The sequence below is a fragment of the Vanessa atalanta genome, chromosome 6 (assembly GCF_905147765.1).
Source record: "Vanessa atalanta chromosome 6, ilVanAtal1.2, whole genome shotgun sequence".
Lineage (NCBI taxonomy): Eukaryota > Metazoa > Arthropoda > Insecta > Lepidoptera > Nymphalidae > Vanessa > Vanessa atalanta.
Genome location: NC_061876.1, coordinates 12,672,321 through 12,693,875, shown reverse-complemented (window position 1 = coordinate 12,693,875; position 21,555 = coordinate 12,672,321). Strand labels below are relative to the sequence as shown.

Sequence of the window (21,555 nt, the reverse complement as noted above, 5' to 3'; positions counted from 1 at the left end):
TGTAACGACAGAGAAAACGCCGCGGACCGTTTCGAATGACAGCTCGACAGGTCGCATGCCATCGGCCTACCTCCATTCCCCTCTCAAAGTCCACAACTCTGCTCGTCTCACGTACTCTTTGCTCTTTCCCATCGCCCTGCTTTCCCGCTCCGCATCAATGAGCACTGTAAGAATAATACCCCAATGATTTTCTTTATTGGCCCGATAAATTGGACCTCGAAACGCGTATGTTGCCGGACTTTATTTAGCTAATAATAATTAAACCAATAAGTCAATGGATAAAATAATACCTATTATGTTAATTCAAGCACCCCCCGTTGCGAAAATTAATCCATTTTAATTGTCTAATCACAAAAAACTTAAATGAGTTATAGTTTTAATATCTCAAAGATTTGTGAGATTGGCTAAAATACTCGCGACTGAAAAATATTTATTTATTTAAAAAAAAATTGAAAACTGAAAATATTATTTGTATGTATGTACGTAGATGGGTTATACTATATAAAATCACAATGATCGACGTTTGACGCAAATAAAACAGGAACAGCCCAGTGGTGGACCCAGGATTGTCGCTTAGAAGGGCTGCACTAAATCTGTGCAACAACATTTTGTTAATTTTACCTAAGTAGTATATAGTTTATTTATAAAATAGTTTAATTATTATTATTAACTTAATTTAAAACTTGTTAGGAATAACACAGATACTCCTCCAATGTATATGCCACTGTAGCAGCTAGTAAATACTAAAAAATTGGGACCTAATGAGAAGTATCTCTTCGAAACAAAAAAAAAATCCATATCGGTTCATAATCGACTGGGATCTGTTGTAACGAAGATTAAAAAGAAAAAACCGAATTGATAAGCTTATTTTTTTGAAGTCAGTTGAAAATATTCTAAACGATCAATCTTTTGCGACGTCAGACTGTTGTACGGACTACGTTATTTACAGCCGATTTCGAAAGAAGGGATTATCAATTTAGCTATTTTTTGTGTCGCTATATTTTAGAATGATTTTATAGATTATTTTATTCAATCACTGGCTGACTATCTTTTCATCGGTAACATTATAAAAACAACAACCGAATTTGCTGAAAAGAGTTTTTATTAAGGTGAATTTTTCCTCGATCACTGCACTGTGGAACCCATACCCAATTTCGCCCTCTTCTCTTGAGTAGTCTATTTTTTATCAAAACGCTGTAATTATTTTTTTTATATTAGAATATTAACAGATAACATTACCCTACGTTTTCTTATTGCAATGAAATAATACGAGCGGGAAAATAAAATCGATAATAAAAATAAAAGATTTAGTCATTATTTAATAATATAGTTTTATTTTTGTTATAATGCTTGCGTGGGATCCTATACGTTTGACAAAAATTTCAAATGTTTCAAAACGTCGGAAACAAAAAATAATTAAAGCTATTGAAGATATTTTTTAATAGTTCACGCTGACGGCATTTTAGGCGTTAGTCGTCAGGTCTTACGTTTAAAAAATCATATTTCCTCTCGTGTTTGAAGCTTGCTTCATACCAAATTGTATCAAAATCAGTTCAGTAGTTTGGCCATGAAAGCGTTAAAGACAGACTGACAAAGGTAAAGATTATCTACGAATAAAATGTTGGTAATGTAAATATTTCATAATTAGTACGCAGAATCTACCCATGTCATTTCTCTTTATTCATAATTTGGTTACAAGGTCTATCTATCTATCTTTATTTTTTGGAGTGCAAATAATATTTTTATTATTATTTAAATTATTTTGATTATTATAATTTAAACATATCTCTTTTAGGCACACTGAAATGTGTCATTCTTTTCCTTTTGAGATTTCGCTAATAAATTGCTAGTAAAGAAAGCGTTCTCATCTAATGATTCTCGTCTCTATACCCAAAGTATAAGGTTGAAAGTCAAATAAACATCGACATTATGTTTCATGTACTACGCCAGCAATTTATGAAGAAATATTAGACGTTCTAATATTGTATTTCATATGGAACGGGATCTGCTACATTACAAATATGTTATTCTGATGCGTGGCACTTATTACATATGACATAAGGTCAAATATCGTTTAAACTGGCCGTAAAACTGTTTTAGTAAATATTTTCAGGAGAATTTGAAATTTGTGAGCGTTTTACGCGGTGAAAGCTTCGTGCTAGTGATTCATTTTGCAATATTGCGTTAAAGTGAGTGAGGTATGAAAGAGATGATTTTTATTGAGTGTACGGAATAAGGATAAAAATAAATATGAACTTTGTTAAAAAATACAAATTATAATTTTTTTTTTTTTTTATTTCGAGATGAATCGATATACGTATATGTGATTAAGGAACTCTTATAAATGTAGGTTTTACTTTAACATGTATTGTCGTCAGCGCCAAAAGTCCAATTTTTAAGGCTTTAATTCAGTCGTTATTTGAACCATCATAACACGTGAGAATAAAAAGTAACTTTTTGTTTTACTTTAGTAATTTTTTTTTACCAAAATCTTTGTATATTATATTTTTATTACAAGTTTCGTAATATACTCGTAGATATTCATTGTTTTAAACATTTTAAATTCCTGCAAAAATCAATCTGATACAATTATTGCATTTTTTTCACGCGTTCAAATTGAATTAATAGAATATAAACAAAACAGTTTCACAGATGATGTCACCGAGATTCAATATACAAAAATGTAAACAAAATGCCAATCTAAAACTGTGTTTACTCTGTTATGACATCCCATTAACCTAGAAGCTTTACCAAAACTGCTGGCAGAAAAATTAAAAAAAAACTAAAATGCAATGGTCCGGCAAAAACATGCGAGTAACGCGAGGTGCGAGAAATATCCAATTTGGCGCGTTTACCCGGTAAATTGCGGCCATGTTTCATTGCTGTGGCGGCCATCTTGCGTAGTGGCGCCACCGCAGCGTTTTTGCTGGACCGAATATTTTTATTTTGGACACATTCATGATTGCGTATTCGCTATAATGAATTTTACTTATGTGTACGATTATGATTTAAATTAAACACGTTATCTGTTATATTTGTTTTTTCGTAATAATACAAAACAAACATTTCGTATGTAAATTGTATAATGTTGCTACCAATTTCATATGAGAATTTATTTCCAGTTTTCAGTGCGCTGTTAAAACATTTAACATAAATGTATTAATTAAAAACACAATTTACAAGTATTATCACACATACATTGATTTCGGACTAATGTGCGAACAAATTTATATAGGCCTGAAGTTATGCAATGTTTGCGTATAATTCTACTTTTTAATTTAAATATGTGTCTCTTTTAATTATCTTTAATAGCTAATAGAAGCAATCGCAAGATAACTTATTCATTAGTGTCCGCATTATATCAACCTCATGTTCACGAGTCCACAGCGTGGCGGACAGCTATGATAGAATCATTTAAAAGTACTGGCTTTCATTCGTTCATTACATTCACCTTATCCATTCACTCTTTTATGTCGAAAAATTTCAGTAATCACAGGAGAAATTCCGTTTCGAAACCGCGTCGTAAACCCTGCCGCTGTAGCTAAAACACCATTCATTCGAGGAACCTCATCGAAAAATCGAACGTGATTGGGCCTTTAATTCAATTTATGTATTACCCTCACCTGGCAACACCAGTGAATGGAAAGTGAATTCGTGTTAGGGCTTTCATCACTCACACCAATATTTTATTCAATACGTGCGGAGGCACTTACATGGTAGACGGGGAAAATCAAATTGTCTTTCGCAATACGAGTTTCACATTTGAACGTGAAAAGTATGTCGTCTTGATACACAAGTATAAGGTATTCCAAACATCATTACAATATTTATAACATACTCGTAATACTTTAATTTTCTTGAAAGGTTCTAGTTCCGTTTAAAAGGATAAATTCCCATCATTATTTCATCCTATTATTTTATACGGTAAATAAATGAGCTACCTGATGAAGTTCGGTTCCTATCCGAGGAGTTGAAATTGCGAGGGGGCTGTTGGTCGTACTAAAAATATACAAAACAGTCATAAAACGTAAATTATTATGATCTCCGTGTCCATTTTGGTAGACTTTGACAGTTGCTATTTGAGTGACAGCCAAACAATATCGGAACAAAGAAAAACTGAATAAATACAAATTAAACCAGCTTGAGCCGGTTCTAACCGGTGGAAAGAAAATACATTGAAACGTTTTATATTTTTAACTTTGACGAAACATCAAGATCAAACCTGACCTATTTGATTATTTCGTAGTCTTCCTATTTCCTTTTCAGCGCACGTACTTCGGAGAGTCCCGGTTTATTACTTCGAAAAGTATCCGTGTCTCATTGAGCTTGTCTTGCATTCACCAGATTAACGAAATTCGTTATTTTGACTTAATTTAACAGAGTTTATGGTTTCAATATAATGTTTTTTTATCACTTTACAAAATTATTTATACATTTTTAATACAAAATTGAAAAGAGACAAAGACATTTATATTTTTTAACTAATAAATGTTCCCATATCTCTAAATCAAAGACATTTTTTCGATAGCCTATCCCAATCTAAACAAGAATAAAGATAAACAAAACCTTAGATTTACTTATTCCATGTAATTTGCTAATTACTCGGATATATTGTATACTAATAGATCTTGATTAATATAACTTTATTTAAAATACAACACTTCTACACTTAACTACTTATATCCACTTTAATTTTATTTCCAAGGTTCCGACAACAGCTTCACTTGTTTTCTTTTTTAAATCCATAATGAATATCGTAGAATATTCGATCTCTCGACCAATTATATCTCGCAAATTAGATGACAATATTGTTGATTTGGCTTTTGTCCTCTTATGGTTGGAACAGGCTATACTAATGTTATGATATCTTTTCTGTATACTACAAGATAAATTTAGGCGCACACCAAAATCATTATAATTAATATTTGTGTGATAACTAATACCATTAAATAAAATTAAAAAAACTTAACAAATTATACTAATACCAATAATTCAAACAAGATTATTATTTGTACCCCAACTAACATAGCGATCGGTTTGTTTCAGCAGAAGCACCCACATGTGATCTTTGAAGCGCGGACGAAGATGAACCAAGGGTGTGGCAACAGACTCGAACAGCGACAGAAGAATAGACGTACGAAACACATCGAATACATCCAGACCGTGCTAGCTGATGATTCAAGTTACAAGTAAGTTAAACTTCATAATCATACTTATCTATACCAAAAATATAACCACTGCCTCGTTGGTCTAGTTATATATAACGCGGCAATTTCCAATCTTCTGGCTTCAAACCCCAGGTCTGATAAAAAGATATTGGGTTTATCTTTTGAAAAATTCTCGGTAACAGGCCGGAGTCTGGAAGTGGGAAGTGTATTCACTGTATTGGAAAGTACGTAAGGTCGGTCGTACGTTGGTCCTGCGCCTGAACTCTTTCTGGTCTTGTCGAATTTACCATTTCATTAGAGATTATAAGAGTGTATACAATGCACCTGTCACCTGTGCGTTTACGCATACTCTTGTGCACTTTAATATTTCCTATGTTGTTAACTATTCTCTGTTGAGAAGAGCAACACACACACATTGTCACATTTCTCACAATACGTTCTAATTTAAGTCATTGAAGAAGTAAAATCATAAGAATTATGTGAATTGATGTTTTTATTTAAATAATTTTATAAACTATGTCTGAGTTATTATGTGACTCACAGATAATACCCAACAAAATTACGAGAACATTCGATCTGTGAGCAGAGATGAACAAAATCATTCCAAAAAATCTTCTAAAATTTGTCGCAATACCCAAAGGGATAAACAGTGTATATACAAATGATCAAAACGTCACGCTGAAACAGGTCACGCCGCAAACAACATTTGTTTGAAACTGGCGTGCCTGTCACGACACAGATGGCCGTGTCAAGGAATTTCATAAAATAATACGTCTTCATTGAAAACGTATTTTTTTGAAAAAACAATGACAAAATTTCAGGCAAATAATTTATTATTAGTCTTCCGGCTTTGTTTAAGGGGTGAATCGTTAAACAATGCCCCGTCACCTTTTTGCGACTGTTAATCAATGAAGACGGAGTAAGTTAAACCGTCTAACTAAATAAAGTCTGTAATTAGGACCGTTCATTTTTAAACTGAACCTTTCACTGATGAAATTACCTTTTTTTAATATAAACTTTCGAATCTCCACAGATGTGATTTCCGTGCCTTCGGTGTATAATTATATTATTTAAAATGAGTTTAGTAGGTTGATATATCTTGTCTTAATATTCTGAATAATATTTAAGCCAAATTTAAAAGTAATTATTACAACAATTAAATTAAACTAAAATTCAGAATATGAGTATTCAAACTATAAATAAATATAGATATATATATAAATTAACATATTTAGATTTTTGTTGCTTGGCGTATGTGATCCATATCAGCCATCATGCCTTATGTCACGCGGGATTCTAAGATAGAGGTAACGACACCTCATTTGTCAAAGTATGGAACATGCAAAAGCTTCTAAAACCACGACCCTCTTTTTGCTTCGCCGTAGTCGGTTAAAAAGTATATTATCAAAATGACACATGGAAACAGATGACATAACACTCGTTTAGAACATAGTTATGAGAATGATGGACACGTCGTTACGGAATATCACGAAACGTTTTCTGAGACAATTTTGGTTCATCTACGATTTTTATTGCAAGCAATTTTCCCCTCAAAGTAGACTATTTGGGCGTCTAAAGACAGAACCTCGTATGTATAGAAGTTTTTATAAGGTATACAAATGTATTTAATTTCGATAGTTATTTTTATAGTGTATGTTTACAGTTGAGTAACTTTGAGCCTATATTTTCGGTTTATGTTTTACAAATAATTTACTTCAAATGGTAACTTCGATTTACGATTGGACAATTATTGATAGATTTTAAGATCCTTCAAATGCAAACTAGAACGAATAACGATTGTTTAGACAACTTGAATTTATCTTCGGCCTTCTTCAGTCGGTTTAAAAATTGATATTTTATAATTCTCACCGATTTCGGCTACGGGGGTCTGAACATAAATAAATCATGAATAACAGGCATCTGTTAGTTTCAGTAATTTAAATTTATTATGTAAGAATTGTATCAATATAAAGCAAAGTTCGTTTGGCAATGTGCAGTGAGTGAATAATGCAGTAGGGCAAAAGTTTTTTAAAAAAGTTTTTTTACTATCCTCTCTGTCCGACGGTACTGGCAAGTTTCTATGATGAATTCCGTCCGTATGTAAAAATTGTTTGCAACTATTTGAATAGTTAGAATTATAAGTTGATGTATTATAAAATATATATCAACTTATAAAAATACAATTTCCTTCGCTTCGAACTCATAATGACCTCAGTTATTGTGCTTACTGACAATACATTTGGAAAATGTATCGGAAAATCCTTTCTTTTGAATATGAACCAGGAATGCCTTTAAATTATTTTTAAGGAAAATTAAAAGAATATATATAACAATACAATACAGAAATATGTCAGACGAATAAACTAACGCTATGTACGAGTAACTGCTATATTTAAGGACATAACTATGAATACCTTTTGTTCGTTATTATTGTGGAAACCGAGGAGCGTAAACAGGAAGTTTTGTATCTAAATAATCATTGTCTTATTATACATATTTAGCATCAGTGGTCCACTTTATCTCGATTTCTGGTCACACCTTCGGTTCCGGTCCTCACATATCTTGTTCATCTAAATTTTTTCAGTCAAATATCTCAATGTCAAAGTAAAAACTTATATTTAAACGTTACAGAAGGGATGCACTAGATTGCAGGTTAGTTCAATCAGTATCGATGGAATTTATTTTAATTAAATCAAAAATCATACTCAAAATGTTCTCTATTCAAATTTGGCTTACAAAAGCTCTTTTTAACCGTCATGTTACTATGTTGAATTAACGTAAAACGGTTCGTAAAGTAGATTCTACCGAAAAGAATCGGCAAGAAACTCAGAAGTTACTCTTTTTCACCATTTTAATTATACAAAGTAACTCTTGTTATTAAAAAAATATATAATTATTTTCGTTACAGATAATGTTAAAACAGGCCACTCCCCTAATACATTAACATAAGTAACTTATAACCGTATTCAATTGTTGGTAACCCGCATGCTTGTCTACTGCGGGGCTACTGGATCTTTTGTGACTATGTTAATTTTGAATGTTAATATTTTTTTTTATTTAATTTATAACAGCATACGTTCATAAATTAAGATGCGTCTATTTCACTGGCGAATTCATGTCAAATCAAAGATAATGCTAACTTAAAAGGGACGACAATTAAAGATGGCGTTCTACGTCACGTGCCACTAGTACCATTAGCCGCTTTGTCAGTACGTCCTCTTGTACTATTTTCCGTGACCTCTAGGATAGTATACAATTGAAATGTATCCCGATATTTCGATACACCGTTTCAATATTATCGGAGTCCATTGTGCGTACTATTCGAGCCGCTTACGCCGCATAAATCATTCGAGTAGTCCAATTTGTTGACTCACAAAGACCTTTTATATTCGTCGATCTTTGAATGTATTCCTAGACTTGACTAAGATATTCACATTGTTACGATCGCTTCGTTTTAATATTACTTCGATTTATAAAATTATTTTACAATTGTTTCTTGTTTTTTTTTTATTTTTAACAATTTATATTTACAAAACAAAACAGATTGATTAATGGTGTAAATATAAACAAAACAGTTTATATTTACACCATTAATCAATTGATTGATCGATTAAATTAAATTTATAAAATACTTTAAAATGTATATTTTTGAGATATATTTGTATTATTTAAGGCAACGATAATATATATGGCCATTTGTTCTGATGGCTTCCTTCTCTCTGCAACCACTTACGCAAATTGATCATGTTATTCGTATTGTATAATTTATACAAATTTCAAAATAAAACGGGATCCAATTCCTCTCAACCTGGTATCCCCAATAAAAATAGATTATGGCCAAGTGTGTCACGTTATATGAACTTTCACATATCCAACCAATATTATATCAACCCACAATTGCTTAGTAAACAAAACGCCGAGTATATTTTAATGGGGTGAATTAATTCCCAGGGTTGTGTTCCGGAGCGAGTGCGTGACCTGTGTGATTTGTCATGGGCTGCTCGTTTCCTTGCGAAAATGTTTTCGGATGCTCCGTTTGCGCCATTGTTTGTTTTCGAAAAGGCTTTGGGGAATTTCATTTAGCTTAGTACGAAATCACGTGAAATCGTTTCGAGGTAACGTATTTGAACATTTTTCGTGTGCTCAAACGGAGACGAGATATATTTTTAATGAATTAAATCTATTTATGTTGTAATTTTAGACTAAAAGGGTATACGGTGGCTAAAGTCGTTGATTATCATTCAACGGGTTAAATTTAATTGAACTGAACTGTCACAACATTCCATTAAAAATAAAATTATTGCATTTATTTGAATTATAGCGCCTCATTAAATCCAAAACGTCTGTTCCAATAACAAACCAATTATAAGTCAAAAAATCCAATAGCAGAGAGAGAATTTTAATTAAATCTTTTGATATTCTGAACAGCATTCGAAATCCAATAACTTCTAAAGCAGACCCGACTTGGCCGTTACGTTTCAAGTCAAATCGCGACGAAGCGATGGTAATGTCAAAGAGTATCATTAAAATGTTCCCGAGGCGAAGTGGAGGTGAAAGAGCCTTATCACAAGGATTCATCACGAAATAGACAGAAATTCTAACACAAATTCCAGCAGAAGTTAGCTCAAGTAAATTATATGCTAGTGATTTATAAAGAGATGGTTTTAACTTCACTCGGTAAAGTGGAGCTGGCAATAAATAAACCTGCGCGTAAGAGCCTCAGTTACGTCTACCCGGATTTTTTTTTTTACTATAAATATTTTTACTTGGTATTTAGAAATCAACAAAATCTTGACAGTAGTTAAGTCGCCATGTTGGAAGGTTCTTGGGAACGTTACTTATTTAATACATACAACTATTAATAATTTGAAATCGTTAGTAAAAAACATCAATAAAAAGGCATATTATTTAACATAAGATTATATAGTTGATAAAAAAATCGTGAAGGTAATATGCATGTTGAATTTCAGTCTTGAATTTCAAACGTTGGAAAAGATTAACTTTGCAGTTCTTTACAGTTTCTTGCCGGTTCTTCTTGGTAGAATCTATCTCCCAACCGATGGTAGCTTTATGTTTAAATACAGTTGTGTAAAATAACCATTCATAAGTAAATAAAATATAACAAATAAACAAACAATTTGATTTAATTGTAATGATAATTTGGTGAGCCGAGAGGTGGCCCAGTGGTTAGAACGCGTGCATCTTAACCGATGATTTCAGGTTCAAACCCAGGCAGGCACCACTGAATTTTCATGTGCATAATTTGAGTTTATAATTCATCTCGTGCTCGGCGGTGAAGGAAAACATCGTGAGGAAACCTGCATGTGTCTAAAATCAACGAAATTCTGCCACATGAGTATTCCACCAACCCGCATTGGAGCAGCGTGGTGGAATATGCTCCATACCTTCTCCTCAAAGGGAGAGGAGGCCTTAGCCCAGCAGTGGGAAATTTACAGGCTGTTTATGTATGTATATATGTATGTATGATAGCTTAAAATAAATAAAGCTACATACTAGGGTAAAATAAAATTAACAGAAGTTGATTCTGTTTTAGATTTTCCGCATAGAATGAAAGGATATTTAAATGGGATGACCGCGTATCCCCAACATGCCGATAACTCTTTTTGATCCTTCGAACCTAATATGCTACGCACTAATATAAGCCGACAAGTAGAAAATACGAGATCAGAATTTGTTATTCACCAACAAGGTTCGTCCTATATGTTTTATTTCGTTAAATAATATGTTATTTCTAAAATTTGTCTTTGAGGGATTTCTTTAAGCAATAAAAGCGATATAACGCATATACTATTTTGATCTCTTCTTGGAATAATGTTCAATTTGTATGAAATTGATATACAAGTAGGTATTAGATAACACGTAATGTCTTTTATTTTTAACGTTGAGGGTACGGAGTAGTTTTTATTCCAAAGTTGTAAAATGATATGCGTAATGACGTTGTGATGTCGATTTGCGACTTATCGGTGTTTATTAATGTTTTAGCCGTGTGTCTGTCGATTGCCAATATAAAATTCACAATTTTTTCTTCGAAAAAATCCAATGAAGAAATAAACGATAATTAATCTCGCAATATTTCGAACACAGGCAAATGGTTCTTAAATTAAAATTGGCATTTTCCTTCAACTTCCATTCCTTTAAAATAATAACAAAATCAAAAATCGAAAATTTCCTTGTAAGGGGGAAAAAATTGGCCCAATAGAAAATTCTCGAAGCCATTCGAAATGCGTTCGAGTTCCTTGTTTCGATAATGAGGTACTTGACGGACCGAAGATAAAGTCGATTAAGGCTCCGAATTAAGGGGGCCGGATAACCTTACCCGATTAAAAGGAATTTTTATTCTTCTAATTTGCAAAACATTATTTATAGAATATTATAATGGAGCTCATAAATAAAGATAAAATAACGAAAGATAATTTAAATTTCTATTATTCATTTTAATGTAAGCACTTCGTTTTATTTTTATTTTGGATTACTTAAATAATTATGCGTTTACTATACAATATAAAAAGTTAATAACTACCTACCTTTACTTATTGGTAAGGCCTTATACAAGTCTGTCTGGATAAGTACCACCCACTCATCATATATTCTACTGCGTGGCAACATTATTATTGTGTTATGGCTTGAACGATGAGTGAGCCAGTGTAACTACAGGTATCAAAGCGAAACTCGTTAGTTACCAAGGTTGATAGCCCATTGACGATGTAAGGAATCGTTAAAATTTCTCATTTATTAAATACAATTACATTATTAATCTTATGTATTAATAGTTTTATATACTTTAAATGCCATTGAAGCTAAGAAAATAAATAATGATCATATGAATTAATCAAACGACAAAAAAGTTAATGAAATGTATACTGAGCCGAGATGGCCCAGTGGTTAGAACGCGACCATCTTAACCGATGATTTCGGGTTCAAACCCAGGCAGGCACCACTGAAAATTTCATGTGCTTAATTTGTGTTTATAATTCATCTCGTGCTCGGCGGTGAAGGAAAACATCGTGAGGAAACCTGCATGTGTCTAATTTCAACGAAATTCTGCCACATGTGTATTCCGCCAACCCGCATTGGAGCAGCGTGGTGGAATATGCTCCAAACCTTCTCCTCAAAACGGAGAGGAGGCCTTTATCCCAGCATTGGGACATTTACGGGCTGCTAATGCTAATACTTAACAAAATAAAATATAAACAATTCATGTATGTACACATTGGTAAATTGTACGTAGAATATTATTGATTTACTTAAGAATTATTTACATTAAAGACTTATTTAAATATAAACAAAACATGTACGCGGTCATGATTTGTGACATATGTACATAGGTGTACAAGACTGTATTGATTGTCGCACCAATTCCCTATTAATTAGATATACTGATATTCTGGTCGAAGCTGATGCAAAAAAATAATAATATTTTAATTTTTCACAGAGGTAAAACTTTAGAGTGGTGGCAGACCAACCTTAGTCTAAGAGCCCTCAAGAGACTTAGAAGAGATGTAAGAGAAACCACGAAGTACATCGAAACGGCACTGGTGATAGACAAGGCGATGTTTGACAGAAGAAATGGCAGCACACGGTCCGAAGTTGTCCATGACGCAATACAAGTTGCCAATATAGCTGACTTGGTAAGCAGACTTTTAATAATGTAGACATTAAAATTCGAATTTTCATTATAAGATTTTATACCTTTGAACACATTTTATTGAGCTAACTACTTAACACAATTTGTAATGAACTGTTTTTACCGCCAAACATCAGTGCTCATTGTTCATGTTGTGTTCCGGCTTAAAGGATGAGTGAGCCAGTGTCACTACAGGCACACGGGACATAAAATCTTAGTTTCCTAGGTTGGTGGCGCTTTGACGATGAAAGGCGCGCCATTATCTATGGACCATTATCTATGGGCGATGGTGACCACTCACCATCAGGTGGTCCATTTGCTCGTCCGCAAAACTATATGTATAAAAAAAGGCTTCTCAAGAGTGTAATGATATAACAGGATATTTATAATTTCATTAAACTAAATAATGTACGGTTTAATTTTCGTTTTCTGTCCAATAAACAAAATTATAAATATATTATATTTTTAAAAGTAAAGAGTTCTCATAATATTATCATTTTTTTGGAACATAAACGAGTCGAACATTACCGATCTCAGTAAAGCCCCTTTTAACAAACACGCATGCAGCCAAGCCGCTTCATACTTCCCAACAAAGAAATCCCATAACGACAGGATCCCCTCCGCCACACGCATTTACACAAGTGCCTTTATGGACATGGGTTAACAACCAACATTTGCTTTCGTCATATCCTACTGCATACATATGACAGCCAAATGATTATAGCTTCACTTGCTTGGGTTGGACGTTTGTACCTTATTGATGAACATTTATGAACTTGAAATAGACGCGATTTATTTTTTAGTGGAACGTACTTTAATTTAGTACACGAAATGCTATTAATTGCGAATTCCACCACGAACGTATAACCATATCGAGCCTTATTAAAATCTAGTATTTGTTTAGTAATACATTCCAAAAAACAATTAATAAAGAAATAGAATCTATAATAATGTTGACATATATATTACAGTACACGTATAAGTAGAAAGAGAATTAATAAACAGAGTCGTCGGTGGAGGAAAAACAGTAAATAAAAATGCATGTCTCGGTAAAATACTCGGTAAAGCAGCTTCGTTAAATAATGACAATTTCGTATTGAATCGTTACACTTTACCTGATCATCTATTCGATTCTGACTCGCTGAAATTTCCGTCAATGACGATAACTCGTCTATATTTTAAATACGTAATAAAACTTTTTTTTTTAATTTACGTATATCGTAACACCGTCCGTATTTTTAAAATCGCAACCTCTTCGAATAAACAACCCGCAAATTTCGTAATGAATAAAATTATAATCGTCGAACGATTACTCGATTCAGATCTATGAATAATTGATCACAACGTTACCCGAGAGGAATCCGCGGGGGTTTTAAAAGAGATGCGAATTCGAATTTGCGATTCCAATGGAGAAAAATTCTCTCTGGAAATTTGATGCGGGCTCCGCAAACTTCGTTCTTAGTATCGTACGTACGCTAACGAGCAAGGAAGTTCATGCATTAGTGGTACATTATCTGCTTGAAATTTGAAATGCTTCAGCCGACTTATCGTCAGAACTTCATAAGTTTAATGGAGGGTTTACACGTGTTCTTGTTAAGAAAGTGCACGTAGGAGACGAAGCTGAAGCGTGCGCTAACTTTGTATGAACTACCTGCGACTGTAACTTCGTGCGCATCCAACACGTTATAGGAGTTTTTTGTGCTACCTCTGAATGTATCGCAAACCTTGAATTTTGTAATCTATAGTATAAATACCATAAAGTTCAGCATATTAGTATTTAATCTCGAAATTTGAAGTATATTGTATATTGGTATACAAGTAAACAGATAAAATCGTATTCAAATATTACGACTCTTACTTATGACTATATGTTAAATATATGTTATATATGTTAATTCAAACTGTTCCATTGATTTTTTCATCGTCATATTCTTTCGCAGTATTTTCGCACACTAAACACCCGAGTGTCTCTCGTCTACATCGAGTCATGGCAGAGTGCGGACCAGGCGGACATCGACAGGAAACAGGACATCACTCGCGCCATACAGAAGTTTAGCGACTATAGCGCAAGGAAACTTTTCAAGATCGAGAAGGACACCACTCAGCTCTTATCGTTAGTACTATTTTTAATTATAGAGATTATTCTTAACTACCTACTTGCATATATATTGATGTCTAAATGTAATCGTGTTGATAATATAAAACTATTGACATAATAACATAATGACGTAACGTCTTAGTTCCCAAGATTGGTGGCGCATTGGTGATGTAAGGAATGGTTAATATTTCTTACAACGCCTTGTCTATGAACGGTGGTGACCACTTACCATCACTTACCACCTTTTTGGTTCGGGTTTAATTTGAAACGAAATACATGACACATATTTAACGATAGAAAAATATATCCAGTGCACATTTATTGGTCTAGGATATTAGTTAAAAGTTTTTTTAGTACATTGTTAGAGGTCTTTCTTGTTCATTTTCTACTTATTTTTTACTTTATGGTTATTCACGACATTTATGCTTGTTTATATAAGGTGATTGAATTAGTTTTAGTAATAACACAAGCGCTCTGAGACAATGATTGTATATCAGATATCAGTAGGTTATTTCTGCAAAAAGTCTCCAGGCTTTTTCTTTAGTTATAGTCTAATTATATCAAAACCTGCATTATAAAAGTGATATAAAGTGTCATATTTAATTGAATAAAAAGAACAAAAATGTACATTCTTAAATTACTAGACGAGTCACGCTCTATAAGATAACAATATTCTGACATTAGTATTCTGAAGATAATTATATCGAGATAAAATTATCGGAGAGAATTAATATATGAACGTAATTCAATAATATTCTTAACAATTGAAAATAAATAAAACGAAGTAGTACTTAAGTCTCATGTCTCATTACAAAGCAGATTATAACGACAATGGTACGAACCTTAATAAGTACTCCTCAAATTACAAAGACAACAGAGATCTATCTCACTGTCCGCTTATTTTAATTATACCTCTCCGAAATTCTATACGAGGGCTCAGCGCTTAAATCTGCTTACTCGCTAAATGACATTCGCTAAATGACGTGCTAATATAATCCTACGAATGCTAGATTTAACTTGTATTTGAACATAATACTATGATAATCATTTACCAAATCGATAACGATTTTGAAAATTGACAAAAAAATAAGCACTAAAAATTTTGGAGCAGCGAGTTAGACTTAGGTCGAAACATTTATTGCTAGTTTACTTTGCTTGATTCTAAATAGCAAAACAGTAACGCAGCTTTACCTTGCCTGTTTATGTTCTATAGAATTATTGTTGAAATATTACATGCTCAGAACTTTCATTAAACAGTCCAACATTAGAACAGTAAATAGCAAATAATTATGAAACAATTTCAATGTATTGCTGTCTTGATTTAAAATAATCGTTTATGTTACGTCGGAATTACAGAATATAGAAAAAAACAATTATCATTTATAAATACAAAAAGATCGAATCTACATTCGAAAATTTATAGATGATTTTTATTATAGACTTTATTACCGTTTAATAGGATTGATTTTTAAATGAGACATGTTCTTCACGAATTCGTCTGTAGATGCCGATAACAGTCACCGGGCCGGACGTCCCGTCATAATTTGCCTGTCAGCTCCTAAGATTGACGTGACGTAATTCACGTGCTTGAAATTTAGTTATAATTGACCTAACTATCTATATGAATCGAATGGTCGAGAGTTCGATTTTTAAAATTATATTGAATCTAAACGTAATCACATAAAATATTCAAAGGCACATGAACAAAACTATTCGGAACAGCACAAAGCAAATATCCAGAGTGCGAAGTCACAAAAAAAATATATGGTTTCGATATCAAAGGAAACCATACACAGATCTAATTTTATTGCCTCATATTGAACAAAATGAAACGTCAAAAATAACAATATCATATTGAAAGTCATGTAAACATTCCACATTCTACGCCGATTGGGACATGAACAAATATCAGAATATAATGAAAACATTCGATATTACATAATACAAGATATAAAACAATATTTTTCATATAGAAGGATGAGCACCGAAGTACCTTATTGTTGGAACATACACGTCAGTTTCAAGAACGCTTCGTCAATCGTAATAAGGGCAGCTTCGGTTTGAATCGGCTCTGGGATTGAAGGGTGCATTTTAGGGTTTCGGATTAGTTACGTACAAATTTAGACGGACTAATTAATTAATATATGATTCTATTGTAATTCGTTGAATAGGATTTAAATAGATTATAACTCGTTGAGTTTTCTTGGTAGAATTCATATTCAAGATGAAAGTTATGTATTTAATTATGTTGTCATAAGTACTTCTAAGAGTTCCGTTTCATGTACTTTTAATAGCATAATCGGTCAATGACCTATTACTGCTATTGGATTATCAAATATAGACATATCGCTTACAAAAAATACTATTACTACTACAAAAATACTTCGTTTCCGTTAGATATTTGTATTCTTATATATTCCAAAACGTCTTTGCTTTCTTTGGGTTATAAGTCGGAGACAGATCAGGAGAGCTCAATAGTTATTAAACGCATGTCTGGCTGCATCAATATCTCTAGCGAGCTCGGACAAAAGAAGCCGTAAAGAAGGACAATTAGTACTAGCAGTTGAACGAAGTAATATTTACGTATATAATATAATTTGTCAATAATGTTATTAAGAAGAGAATCAGTCAAATAGGTATTAAAAATCAACAAAACATAATACCTCTTGTCAAGCGTAATAGCTTTCATCCAGCATATAATTCGTATATACTCTCATTATTTTATTATCGTTATCTTAATTCGCTTGCGTTTTCCCCAATTATTTGCGGTTGTTATTTCTTTCAAACAACTGCAAGAATGACTTGTCGAAATTTTATGGCCGAACTGACACCATCACTCTTTGGGAGTGCTTTTGCTCGTTTATTTTGGATGGTTTCTCGATACCAAATAATGAGGCGCTGCTGATGTTCATTTAGCTTTACATGAGGTAGCAATGAACCGGCACTATTCAATTCTACTACTCTACAAATAGATCTTCTGCGAAACTTTAATTGAAACAGTAAAAAATGATGACCCATCATTTATGAGTACAATATCTTAATGAAACGTTGGCATCTTTAGTTACGGAACGAATTTTTTACTGTCATGTGGCCGACACAACCCAAATATGTCAGTTTCGTGAGCCTGTCTAGGTCCCGGATAAGATCCTATCAAATACTGTTACATTAATCCAACAATATATATCTTTAGACGCAATACACAAGTTTTTGTAAGAATCTTTTAATATCGCTCGCTATAGATTACCCGGGGACGGGTATTTACAATATTGCCCCCAATCGAATATAATTTGCCAACCTTTGTTGACGGAATTATTGGTGAAATTATTTATTATTTGGTAAGATTCATTCGATTCTATTGGGTTCGAAGTTTTTTTCATCAAATATAATTATGAAGCTAATATCAGTTTACAACTCGTTTCCATTTAATGTTTATTTGTATTTTTATTTTTAATTATTTCTGAATTACATTGATTGTCTATAGTAAACACTGAATCATCTATATTTTTTTTTTTAATTATTTCAATCGATAAACTAACATCCCTAAAACTTTCATTAACAGTGTTTAGTTAAACACTGTTTTCCTCTATCTAACATCACTGACTTGGAATTCGAATGAACAAGACATCGCATTGTTTCACTGATCAAACCCTCAATAAAATATTACAAAGTTAAGTCTGTGATTTTCTATGCTGTTACTAAATTAGAAATATTTTTCAGCGGTTTGACGTTCCCTGGTGGTGAATCCGGGATTTCCGTGCCGGATACAATGTGCACGCCAAAGTCCGTCGGTATATCCGTAGACACGAATACCTACGAACCTCATCTACTGGCTGGAACGATGGCACACATGATCGGTCATAATATTGGTGAGATCTTTAACAATTTCTATTTAATCATCAATTAGCAACTTTGTTTCGAGATGTTTGCTTAGATTCTACTGTTTTAAGTTGTATGTTGTGTATTAAATTAACCTAGCTCAATTTTTTATTTTTTTATTTTATAAATGTCAAACCAAGACAAAGTAATTGGACGAGGTACGTCGTTATGTCCAATCGTATAACCAATTTATTGACAATCTAAATTGGTGAAGTATCTTGTCAAATTAAGATATTATTTCTCTTAATTGAATATTTGTAGTGTGTTTATCTCTTAATGGTTATTATTACTAAGACTGCTCAAAGTACAGAAATATCCTTAAACTATTTAAGATGTTATGGCCTTTGTAATTATCGCTACATTCAAACGGGACATCAATACAATGTATCCATGTTGTCCTGCTGTAAATGGTTTTACAGTAAAATAACAGAGGAGTTGATGGTCAAACCCAACAAAACGAACTTTCGGAAAGCCTTTTTAATGGACAAGTCCTTTATTTTACGTAACAAAAAAAACCCAATCGCACACCTTGAATAACAAATATTATTGCTTTCGTAAAATAGGTATTCACTCCGTCAAAATTTTTCATACAATTTTTTCCTGTTATTATTATTAAGGTATGGGTCACGACGACGGCCGAGAAAACTGCTTCTGCAGGGATTGGCACGGATGCATAATGGCGCAGTCCATTGTTGGGTTGGAAAACGTCCAGCCCTACAAGTTCTCAGAGTGCTCGAAGAATGATTATATCAACGAGTTGCGTATTGGACAGGGATTATGTTTGCTCAATAAACCGAATGAGGTAAGAACATTATTGAATTCTTCTATTAAATTGATGATTGATGTAAAAATGAAATAGAATCAGATTTACAAGGAACTGTTGAGCTTTGTTATTGCCAATCGAGCGAATTTTTGATAAAATGATCCAAAATAGTCGGAATTTTTGAATTATTTCGATTGAATACGTTTAAATTTCCAATAAATAAATATCTAGAGTAGTATGTAAGTTAATTGAAAAATTAAAAAAAGGTAAAAATAGAACGCACTCCTTGGTTTGCAAGAAAATGACGGAAACCTTTTAACTCTTATTCCATTTCATTACAAACCTTATATAAGCCGTGAATCAAAATGGCTGAGCAACGCCAATAACTGTGAAATACTTTTATACGGTGCTATTATGAGAAATAAGAGCTTCTAACTATATTTTATTAACCGATTTCAAAAAAGGTATAAGTTCTCAATACTTTATATATATGGGTATGTTTGGATAAAGCGTTTTTGATCCTTTTTGCGTTGGGTTCAAAATAGCTACAAGGTATTTTCGTAATTCACTAGTATTTCACACATGGAAACATAATATTTTTATTTGAAACTAACTTTACCATTTACCTTTATTTATGTTTTCATCACCAACAAATTAAGGGATTTAATTATCAAATATACAAAATTTATTAATCAAATAACAGGCGTTTCTCTAGCATTTGGGTCCATCACCTTGTCGTAACTACTTGTAGCTATATGATAGCATTTGCGTAGTTCTCGTCACAAATTGCATCGTAAAATCCATTAAAGGTGTATTAGGCCTGTATAAAGTCCATAGCGATACCAAAAGGCATCTCATTGTTTGAGGGGCGAATAGAAATTTTCACGTTATGCATTCTTGGCACTGGCAAAATTCCTGTTAACGAAGTAAAGTATGCCAACAGCTTACCGGTTTAAATGAAGTTTGGGTCTATTACTAAGCACATGAGAACCTTTTAGTCAATTTCATACCGTAAGCTCGTAGTTAGTTCCAATTTATATAAAGTTCGAATTAAAAAAATAATTTATTGGGCGCTTTTCAATTACTGTATTGTGTATAGATTTTTACTAGTAGTCAGTTTTAAAATATCAATGAATTTCGTAATTTATTATTTTCGCATCAAACATTAATTCAATTCAATCTTAATGTGTGAAGGCGAGAATTTCCTTTGATTTTTTTAAATGAATATTTCAAATTTTAGTTTTTATCGGTAAAATAATATGCGACAGTTCTCTGGCGTGTTCTTAAAGCCACCAACAACTGACCTTAGACGTTAATTTAAAACGCTTTCATAAGTAAGTATTTTGGGGTGGTTCAACGAAACCGTTTATAAAACATTCAAAGCCCACATTCAACCTTTAATTCTATACAATTCAATAAACTTCTAGAGACGCACTTATAATTGGTACAAGCGCGGAAGTTACTCGACACCTCCATAAAACCACAATCCGAGAAGTTCAACCGGCTCGAACAACACAACTTTTCAACTCTGACGTCATTCGCACTCCACTCCAGCTATTAACACGGCGGGCATTCGAATGCAAAACAGATTTCTGCGTCGAAAATTAATCAGCGGGCTCGCATTGTTTGTCATCTCTTCTCGGGTCCCACTCCTTTAATAAAAGTTATGGTAATACAGATGCCCTCCCACGGAATTATCTCTTCGTTTGCGAATATATAATAACAGGGCGCGGGCCGGGCACAGTTCCTATTGGAATAAATTTACATAGCAGCCAACGATAACGGCCGCAGCTCCCGCATCGTTTTGAAACGTTTACATATTTATCGGATGATCGTGGACTTCCTTTTCACCTTCGATTGTTTTGTATTAAGAATTTAGGTCAGCGTGCCATTGCTATTGGTATGCCAAAATTTTATGTACCTCTCTCGAGATTACTTTACCAGGAAAATATTTTATTTTTCTTACTGTACTTAAAATAGTATACAATTTTAAAAGCAACAATTG

The 21,555-nt window shown here is 32.9% G+C and overlaps 1 protein-coding gene across 8 annotated transcripts in view; it reads left to right on the top strand.

Annotated features, from left to right (window-relative positions):
• Positions 1-21,555, top strand: part of LOC125064465 (disintegrin and metalloproteinase domain-containing protein 22) — a 494,578-nt gene that overhangs the window by 447,373 nt on the left and 25,650 nt on the right. For 6 of the 8 annotated variants that reach the window (XM_047671510.1, XM_047671509.1, XM_047671513.1 and 3 more), the window contains exons 12-16: positions 5,047-5,189; positions 12,622-12,817; positions 14,754-14,926; positions 18,629-18,777; positions 19,405-19,589. In XM_047671510.1, the coding sequence (XP_047527466.1) occupies positions 5,047-5,189; positions 12,622-12,817; positions 14,754-14,926; positions 18,629-18,777; positions 19,405-19,589 (846 nt within the window). The remainder of the gene's footprint in view (positions 1-5,046; positions 5,190-12,621; positions 12,818-14,753; positions 14,927-18,628; positions 18,778-19,404; positions 19,590-21,555) is intronic. The other 2 variants (XM_047671514.1, XM_047671508.1) reach the window with 1 other exon arrangement.